Source organism: Pollicipes pollicipes, unplaced genomic scaffold (genome assembly GCF_011947565.3).
Source record: "Pollicipes pollicipes isolate AB1234 unplaced genomic scaffold, Ppol_2.1 Scaffold_7261;HRSCAF=8764_pilon_pilon_pilon, whole genome shotgun sequence".
Taxonomy (NCBI): domain Eukaryota; kingdom Metazoa; phylum Arthropoda; class Thecostraca; order Pollicipedomorpha; family Pollicipedidae; genus Pollicipes; species Pollicipes pollicipes.
In genome coordinates, this window is record NW_023597054.1 from 45204938 (window position 1) to 45215118 (window position 10181).

Genomic DNA, 10181 nt, shown 5'->3' on the forward strand with positions numbered 1-10181 from the left:
AGTTCAATTTCAGCCCGAAGTTCCAACAGCGCGCGCTGACTGCTGGGACACCGCGCCGCTGGCCGGAGCCGTGTCGCCCGTGTCGCGACCCGGCTGCGCTGGCTCGTCCAGTGTCCGTCCCTGGCCACTTCCTGCTGCCTCCACCCGGGCGGCACTCGGCGCTGGCGGGGGCATGCACCCCGCTGGCGGCCCCGCGGCCGGCCGGCCGGCGCGCGCCGAGTATAAAGGGCACGCGCCGGACGCCACTGGCAGCACTCGCTCCGCACACCCCCACCGCTTCCCAGCAGCTCCTCCCAGCAGAAAGCAGGTGAGCGCGGCGCGGCTCGGTCGGCCGGCGGACGGCCAGGCGGCTGCGCCGAACGTCGGCGGTCCCGCTTAACAAAGTCCTCACGAGCACTCGGTCCGCTCGTTGGGGCTAGGGTATCTCCTGTCATTTACGTGCACGCGAAAGGAACTATTTTTTCCTCTCCGAAATTCTTGCCACGTTTCTGTGTCGGCGGCCTAAGATTGCACACCAATGCAAAGCGTGGTACACACAAGAGCGGTTCCCGCTCCGAAATGCGTGGCGATGTGGCCTTCCATACCACCATTGCACAAAGGGAGCGGGTGCAACTTGTTTCCGCGCTTTCTTTCTAAGCGTGTGAGTGGGATGTCGCTCGCATCAGTTTAAAAGATAACCAAATATGCCGAACCCAGTTCCATTGTGTTCAGTGCACCGATAAGGAGCTGGCGCCGACTTTGAATAGGTACAGATCAATCAGATTGTGTTTGCCCCGCGCCGGCGGCAGTGATTGCGGAACAGACCTTGGCCAGCGCCTCTGGTGGCAGGACACGGAGCGTGTCGAAAGACCTAGGCCAGCGAAACCAATTATCTTGTTTTGTACAGAGCCACAGAGTAATTACCAGTCCCAGTGCGGAAGCTCGCCAGTGTGGAAGTGCGTGAGCGATGCTTGAGCTGTGACAGTCTCAGTTGGCCCCCACCGGACGGCAGTGCCTGTGCTGGCTTTCGGCGCAGGTCGGTCGGCCTGCGTGACGTCGCCGCGTCCTGATGCGACTGCCGGCCTGTTGCAGCCCAGCCCCGACCATGCTCCGCTTCGCCACCGTCCTGATGCTGGTCCTGCTGTCGCTGCTGCTGCTGGTGCCGGCTGAAGGCTTCCTCGTGTACCGCTCGGGACGCCGTCTGCGCGGCGGCCGCGGGCGCGGCTCCAGCCGCTCCGCCCGCCGCTGCAACTTTGGCAACACCATCAACCCGGACCCGTTCGCCTTCCCGGGCAGCGTGCCGTTCCCGAGCGTGCCGATCTGCTGAGTGCGCGCTACACGAGCCAAGCCGAGCCGGCACGGCCGGCTGGGCGGCCGCGGCGCGCCACCGTGCCCCGCTGCACGGTCGGCACGGCCGCGGCTGTCCGGCCGCGCCGCCCCAGGCTGTCCCCGGCCGCCGATCAGGGGAAGCTGTTCCGATAACGTGGTGTGATGTGCGAGCGCAGATGTAAGCCATGAGAGTAGATGAGTGTGGAGACACCATGACCTCATGTCAGTACCTGTCCAGCCAGCAGAGTATCCGTGCTCTCCGCTGCACCCTCACGCGGTGTACAAGGAGGCACGTGAGACGATATTAGTGCGGCCTTTGTGTTTTGTGTTCACCCATATGACCCGACCGACGCTGTGACCAAATGTCTGACGATCAGGGGCGCCCCTGGAACGCCGGCTGGTGAGTCGGTGTTTGATGTTCTTATTCGTGTATAATGTCATGCATACGAGTATTTAATGTCGCATTATCGAACAATTTTCATCGTGATAATATACATTTATGGATCCATTTAACCCAGTGGAAATATCAGACGATAATCGAGGGCCTGTTCCCGACGCGGTGAGGCTGTCCCCTGGACGGCAGCCTTACCTGCAAAAACGCATTCGCCGCTTAAAGCTCTACACATAGATCCAAACACGCATGCGTAAAAGGAGGGCGATGTTGGAAAAGTGGAACGTTTTCTAAATGACTTTGGGCTGAAGATTTCCGAGAGCAATGCCCTTCAAAACCATCGTAGAGCTCAGTGATCATTCAATATTTCAGCCAGCCGTACAGCACATTAACAACTTTTGGCAGAGGCAGAAACTGAGCTGGGGCTCTAGGTGTCTGCATCCTTCCCTCCGCTAACAACGCTATTTGTGCGGCCCGTTTTGTTCTGCACTATGCCAACTGTTGGCATCAGATGGCAGATGGCGGGCGCTGTGAGCGCCGCTCGCCGCAGTCGAGCGCCCCGCTGGCCCGGCAGATAGGTCCGGACAATGATGACCCCGCACACGCCGTAACGGGTTCGACCGCTGGTGTAGGCGGCTGTTGGAGAGACAGTCGTCTGTCGGAGAGGCAGTTGTCTGTCGGAGGTGCAGTCGTCTACCGGAGCGAGAGTCGTCTGCCGGAGGTGCGCTGCCGACCAGTGAGTCGACAGGCGCAACAGAAGCCAGACCTAGTCTTCGGTAGGCGATTGCGGTCGTCGGTGGGAGGGCGCAGGCAGGCAGAAGGCGGATGCGTTCGTCCACGCGTACAGTCGTAAGTCGGCGGTGCAGTTCCAGTCGAGGCGTGCAGCAGTCCGTCGGAGCGTGCAGCTGTCTGGCCCCGGGTGCAGCATCTCCCGCCTGCGTGCAGCCGGCCGCCGTGCCGCGCGCCGACCAGCCGCGCCGGAAGCGGGGCCGATACAGCGCCGCCGGCCGCATCTGGCCTGCGAGTGACGTCACGGGAGCAGAGCGGCGACCGGCGTCGGCCGGAGCCAGCTGGGTGGCGCGCGCGAGCGGCCATGGCGGTGCGGTGGGCCAGGCGGAGGCTCTGGACGGGCGGCGCCCTGCTGACGGCGCTGGTGACCTGGCTCGGCTGGCAGCCCACCCACACCGTCACTTTCACGCACAGCGTGGCGGTGTCGCCGCGCCGCCTCTGGGAGCACGTGGCCGACTTCAACAACATCGCCGCTCTCAGCCCGCTCATGTGAGGCCGCCGTCCGCTCACGTGAGGTTACCTATCGTCCGCAGTCTCCTCACGTGAAATCACCCGTGCATTTTGTTTATGTGAGATCAACTGTGACCTTCAGCCGGCTCCTGTTTCGTGCGAGGTCGTCTGTTCATGTGAGGTTAAGTATGATCATGTGAAGCCAAGTATGTTCACATGAAGTCAAATTTGTCTATGTGAGGTCAAGTCTGTTATGTAAGGTTAAGTATGATCGTGTGAGATCAGGTATACTCATGTGAGGTCAAGTGCGTTCATGCGAGGTCAAGTCAAGTCATTTGAGGTCAATTATGTGCATACTGGGTCAGGTCTTTTCATGTGAGGCCAAGCATGCTCATACCAGGTCAAGTATATTTATATGAGGTCAAGACCTTATGTGAGGTTAAATACGTTTATGTGAGGACACCTGTCGCCTGCAGTCTGGTTATGTCATGTCACCTGTCATCTGCAGGGTGTCCACAAAAGGTCACTTGATGATTTAACGGCTTTCATGTGACGCTTCCTATCGCCAGCACTTCTTTATGCAAAGTCCCACCCATCAAGTCCGTAGTGAATTAGGCGAATGTGTTCAGTCTGCCGGAGCTAGCGACAGCCTTTTTTCGACCATCTTACGCCAGGCAGGTGTCAAGTGGCGTATTCATGCGAGCTTAGAGCATCTCCGACAATTACTTGAAGCCACCACTTCCAGTTCAGCGATGTCATGTTTCCGATGTCCAAATAACTGCGCTTCCGTCGCAGTGCTCTCCGTTTGTTAATACTGCGTCGCATCCGCAGAGCTGCAAATTAGAGCTGACGGCAACAGCCAATGCGTTCAGCGTGACTTAGTGCCGTACTGGGGACGGCAAGACTCGTGGCGCGTGCTTTGCGGAGCATACCGCTTCTTGGCCTGCAGATTACTTACAAAGGCACTTTCTCGAACAAGTTCTATGAACTACGGCGACAGCTACTTCAAACTCCGACCGCAAGTTGTTTGTTTGCTACCGCTTAATAACGCCTGTTCCACGTGCCTGGCCGACCCGACCCGCACACGCACACAAACATGCACACACACACACACACCACACACAACACACACACACACACACCACACACACACACACACACACACACACACACACACACACACACACACACACACACACACACACACACACACACACACACACACACACACACACACACACACACACACACACACACACCACACACACACACACACACACACACACACACACACATCGCTCCACTAAGCCGATCAACATCAGTACCTCCCATTCCCGCTCAGCTGACCAGCTCGGCACTTCCTGACTCTGCTCAGCTGACCAGCATCAGTACCTCCCATCCCTGCTAAGCTGACTAGCTCAGCACTTCCTGACTCTGTTCAGCTGACCAACATTCAGTACCATCCTGCTAAGCTGACTAGCTCAGCACTTCCTGACTCTGTTCAGCTGACCAACATCAGAACCTCCCATCCCTGCTAAGCTGACTAGCTCAGCACTTCCTGACTCTGTTCAGCTGACCAACATCAGAACCTCCCATCCCCGCTCAGCTGACTAGTATCAGCACTTTCCCATCCCTGCTCAGCTGAACCACTCAGCACATTCTGACCCCACTCAGCTGACCAGCCGGGCACTTCCCGACCATGCTCAGCTGACCAGCTCAGCACTTCAGGGATGGGAGGTGCTCAGCTCAGCAAAGCACCTCCCATCTTTGTTTAGCTGACCAGCGCCTGCACGCATCACCGTCGCCGCGCCGGTCATTTTCTCTGCCTGCCGCCTCCCAGACTAATCACCAGTCTGTACTCGCCCGAGTCCGCGTTCATTCGAGCATTCGTCTCGGCTGGGCTGGAGCCAGCGTATATGCTAAAGGCCCGGCCAGAGTGGCTGATTTCCGATTCCAAGGTCTTCTGTCGCGACCGGTGGCTCGCCTCGGCTGTCAGTGACCTCACCCCGGTCGACCCTGAAGTGGCTCCGTGACGGATCAGACGGCGCAAGGCTACCGGTACATGCATCGCGAGACCGTTCGATCGTGGACATCATGGTCATACCGAGCCAGACACAGGAAATGCCGGCAATGTTTAAGTTTTACCTAGCGTTCCCAGGACGCAGGTGCTTGCACAATATTGGAAATGCAATAGCTTGGCGATTGCTTTCTTCATTCTGCACTTGACACGTGCATTTCAACAGGTCAAAGTCAAGGTGAAGCTCTTTGCATCATTGGCAGCGTGGAACCAAGGCCCTAAAGGCAGCAGCTCCATATAACGAGCACATGGTTGGGTGCAACGAGTACAACTCCCGCTGGCATCTCTGGTAAGGACTTGCAGATGCGGGTTCTTCACCCTCCAGCTTTGGGAGGACCTTCGCCTTGTTCTTCATCAGATGATGCCGATGGCAATGGGGCGAATGACCGCAAAACGTTGTCGGAGGGCGGCCGCATCTAGCTTGCTCCGCCCTGAGGCACACAGATCTGTGAGGCGCACCTTGCAGTAATTGTCGCTCACCTATCTGATCATGTGACTAGAGGCAGCCCAGGAAGCAGGCAGTGACAGTTCGGGGATCCACAGTTAGGAGATCGGTATCCACACACTGATGACATGCCAGTGACCGGAGTACGCCGGCGCCAATGATCGCCACCGTCGCTGACGCTTCCGGTGCTTTCTCAACATTCGTCAGTTCACTCCATGCGTACGTCCGAGGTTACTTCAGACCGCACGCCATCCAGTCCATGCATAGCAGCCAAGAGCGGACGGCACCAACAAGGTCGCGCTGGCGCAGCACTTCCTGACGAGACGACATTCCAGTCCGAGAGTGCGGACGAAGAAAACAACAGCGGTGATGTGACCTGGCTGGCCAGCTCGCCGACGACTCGGCCCCTCCGTGACCTCGCGCGATGTGGTGCTGCTGCGCAGCCCGCTCTGCCGACGGCCGGTGAAGCCGCGTGCAGCGGATTACGCCCACCGTGACGGCACAAACGTCCTCGCTGTCCCTCCAACCCGGGGCAAAACCCGCGCTAGCCCGGCCGCCGGCAGCCTTGAGCGCCGGTCGGCATTTCCTCATTGCTCGGGCGCAGGCGGGCGGCGGCGTCGCTTCCTCGGGGCGCGCCGGCCGGGCCGGATCTGGGCCACGCTGGCCAGGGTCACGGCCGCCAGGTGACGTCACCTGGCCGCCGCCGCCGGGTCGAGGTACGAACGCGGACGTCACCGACAAGGAGCAGGACGAGATTGGAGGGGATTAAAGCCGCAGTCCAGTTCGAGCGATCGTAATATTTTCGCCGACGGCCGAACATCGCTGTCGGTGACGGATTTGCCCTCGCTGCTAGTGCGCCACACAATGCAGGCATCAGTTTCAATATAATTTAATCATGGCTGACGTAACACGATGTAGCGTGCCTGGCAGTGTCACTTTTTGAGATCGGTTAGAGGGTCAACCGAAAAGCTTGATCTAACCCACCCCAAAACCTTATTTCTCCCCGGATTCGGCAACTTGAATTTGTGCCCTTGATGCAAAAGTAAGACAAAACTTCTCGATATTTAATAGATTCCAGGTTTTTGTCCTACTGAAGCATGACTTTTCATTTCATATACATAGTTTCCATTTCCACTTCTGCTGTTGTTTCGATAAAGGCATGTTGCCGAAATGTCAACCTAACTTCATCTCCATTCTCCGGGGTTTTCCGAGGAATAAGGCTAAAACTAGTCTTAACTTTCATTTCAAGTTCATAAGAGCTACCTTTTTGTGAAAAGCCTAGAATGCGGTGTGATTCACAGAAAAAACAACTTTGTTAAATCTTTATAAGGAATCGCTGGTGACTGTCGCTATCGGTGATCGTGTTGTCTAACCACAACAGTCACGGTTATAGACAAACACAGTGAACATTGTGCAAATACGCTTGCCACCATGGGGGAAAGCATGCGGTAAATTTTCGCTGGACCACCCTGCATTTTAAAAGTTGCCGTGTACTGCAGTCATTTGCTCTTAGTCCCAATCCTAGCAAAATTTGCAAATCTTGTCCAACATTTGCAAACTGGCAACATATGAAGGAGTCAGCGTGATAAAAGCATAAAGTGCTTAAATGACACAATGTAGTGCAAAATTAGCATGCTAATAAATAACGATTTTCTAAAGGCGCCTTTTACCTAGATTATCAGTAGGTAACACAATTGTTATACATTTATTTGGCTCAGTATTCTCCCTTTGCTCGTATGCATTATGCGGAGGGGACTCAGAGAAGCATTTGGGGATTCCGCACAGTTTGACACAAATCGGGCCACTGTGAAGCGCCCGGCCACGCTCAGCATTAATACGCAAGCAAACTACCATTGCGTGCATGATGAACCTCAGCCTGTGCCCCTGATGCTGACGGCGTCATTAGAGCAGAAGGGCGTGGCGGACATTGTCCGAACATGGTGCTACCTGGAGCACCGGCGGCGCACTTCAGTGCGTCGCCGGTGCTCCTGCGAATGGCCTATTTCTGCTGCCGGTGCCCCTGCGAATAGCCTGTTTCTGCTGCCCGCGGCCGTGACCGAGCCGGTTTCGGGGCGGGGTTTGAGCGAGGCCCGACCGTGTGTTTCAGCACGGAGTTTGACCTGGGCGAGGAGTCGGGCAGCTACCAGGACTGGCGCTACACGGTCACGTACCGGGAGAAGATGGCCACCCTGCCGCTGGTGGGGCACGCCACCTCCACCTTCCGCGTGAGGCCGGTGGGCGACCGGTTCGAGATCGAGGGACAATCACCGCTTCTGCTACATGATGCTGCTCTGCTGTAAGTGAGGGAACCAAGGGGAGGGGGAGGATCTTAGAAGTGAAGCCAGACAATGGGTTCCAGCCAGAATGATCAGGGAAGACAGCCGCAGGTCTCAGCAAAGCGAACACTCATGGGCCTTGTTTTGCGAGGAAATGTCCCGGCTCACAATGCGCTTCACCGAAGCGGCGTTCTAAAATCTCACCTGCCCACATTGTGTGTGTATGCATATTCGTGCCAAGGTGTTCTTCACATGACCGAAAACTTCGCAAAATAGCGGGCTGCTCGGCTCTCAGCACCACAATCGCTAACATTAATTGAAACATGTCTGGCTGCATCTGCGAACTTTTAAGCTCCCCCAATTCCAGGACTTCCATGAAGTTATGCGAAGAACTGTTGTATCCATAGAAAGCCAACGATGATCTTGGTTATCCTTGACTATGTTTCCCTGATAAGACTGAACGGTATATCATGCATTCGAAATATGCCATCGGTGGATTACGGCGATGATGTGGACCGATCCGCCCAATGTCATCCTGGCGGGGAATTGTGCAGACCAAGCAACGTTACCCGGAAGATTGTCGATACAGACTGTGCAAATCAGTACAGAACATCAGGGTGCTGATGCGTTGAGTACGCGCTCAGATTGAGGTTCGAGACTGTGCGCCTGTTGCCGTATGCGGGAAGTTGCCGTGTCCAGGGATTTCACCAGAAATGCCGCAGCGGTGGAATCCCCTGAACTGGTGGGATTGACTTTGTGAACAAACGTGCCAAAGTAGACAACTATGTACACTCCGCACAAAGCAAACATTTGGACAATCTTGCTAGCGCAACTCAGTGAAACTGACAGAACGTATAGAACTTCCCAATTATCGTGGACGGATCAACGTTGACTTGCATTCATCAGCATTCACTACCTGTCGGTTCAGTCTCTCCCCAGATCCTCAGGGGCAGACTCAAATAGCCCGTCAATACGGAGATTCCAGAAATAGGCCATTTGAAAACATAGAGGCTGCGATGGAGGACTACAACACAATCAACAGTTTTCCCAGGCCCAACTTGCCCGACGGCTTTCGTACGTTGATATACGCCCTTTCCAAGGAAGTGCTGCGCGAACAGCCGATGGACCTATACGAGTTTTGCGCCGAATTCTTCGGCAAGCGGCTGTTGCGCCGCGGGGACAGCTGGGTGACCTTCAAGGAGCGATACAACAAGCGGAAAAAGGAGGAGGAGGAAGCGCGCCTGAAAGCCATGCCGGAGCCGGTGACTGAGGACACCATCGACGCCCCACATTCCACGGATGATTTCACTGAGCAGGAGGAAGCCGCCGCGATCAAGATCCAGGCGGGAGTACGCGGCATGCTGGCCAGACAGAGCATACGTGAGACCACCAGCCTGATGGACGCGCAAGAGCGCTGGAAACATCCGTCCGAGCAGCTGCACCGCGATCTCATGACCTGCGCCGAGAGCATCAGCTTGCCAAGCTGACCTCGGACAGCGGCGTCTGGGAGGAGTGCCAGCGCTGGCTGCACCCGGCCGAGCAGCTGCACCGTGACCTGAAGACCTGCTCCGAGCCGGTGGAGTTCGCTGACCTGCGCGATCACACCGAATCGCTGATGGCGCTGGACCAGGCGGCGCCGGCGCCCGCCGCCGAGCCGCCGCCGGCCGCCGCCAGCTCGGCGCACAGTGTGCACGACGCCGACCTGGAGGACGGCCACGAGAGCACGGCCTCGGCGGAGCTGGAGCGGCCCGCCTCGCCGCCCGAAGCCACCTCGCCGCAGCATAGCGACGTGGACGTGGCCGGCGACGCGCCGGCCATGGAGGCCGAGCGCGCCGGCTCGCCACCCGAGGCGACCACGCCCGCGCACAGCAATATCAGTGTGGCCGGCTCAGCGGTGGCTGAAGCGTCTTCGACGGCCCCTGACCGCACCGCGTCTGTGCCTTCCGTCAAGTCGGCCCAACACAGTGAGATCGACGTCGGCGACCAGGTGCCGGAGTCGTCGAGCTCATGCACGCGCGCCGCCTCGCTGGAGGCGGTCAGCGCCGAGCGCGTGGCGCCGGCCGAGCGAACTAGCAGCGCGTCGCCGCCGCCGCCGCCGGCCGTCGACAGCGAGGCCGGCCGGCAGACAGCCAGCAGCCAGCTAGACCTGGCCGGCGAGGAGCTGACGGGACCGCCGGCCGAGCGGGCCGGCTCTCCCGCCGAGGCCGCCTCGCCGCAGCACAGCGACGTGGATGTGGCCGGCGCCGGGGAGCCGCCGACAACCGAGGCGGAGCGAGCTGGGTCGCCGCCGGAGGCCACCACGCCGGCGCACAGCGACGTGGACTTGGCGGATGCTGAGGCCGCGGCACCAAAGGCCGAACCGACCGCGGAGCCGCCAGAGGGTGCTACATCGGCACACAGTCAGGCGGACGCGGCGGCGGCGGACACGGCGGTGGCGGACGCGGC

General features: G+C 58.1%; 1 protein-coding gene and 1 long non-coding RNA gene across 2 annotated transcripts in view; both read left to right on the plus strand.

Annotated features, from left to right (window-relative positions):
- The first annotated feature begins 209 nt into the window (after positions 1 to 209).
- On the plus strand, positions 210 to 1821 carry LOC119112569 (uncharacterized). The gene is made up of 2 exons (XR_005095750.1): positions 210 to 307; positions 1072 to 1821. It is a non-coding gene; the product is annotated as an uncharacterized LOC119112569 (long non-coding RNA).
- Positions 1822 to 2781: 960 nt separating this feature from the next.
- Positions 2782 to 10181, plus strand: part of LOC119112310 (uncharacterized) — an 8192-nt gene continuing 792 nt past the window's right edge. Inside the window, exons 1-2 of the mRNA XM_037236430.1 lie at positions 2782 to 2977; positions 7568 to 7756. Of these exons, the coding sequence (XP_037092325.1) occupies positions 2793 to 2977; positions 7568 to 7756 (374 nt within the window). The 5' untranslated portion in view covers positions 2782 to 2792. The remainder of the gene's footprint in view (positions 2978 to 7567; positions 7757 to 10181) is intronic.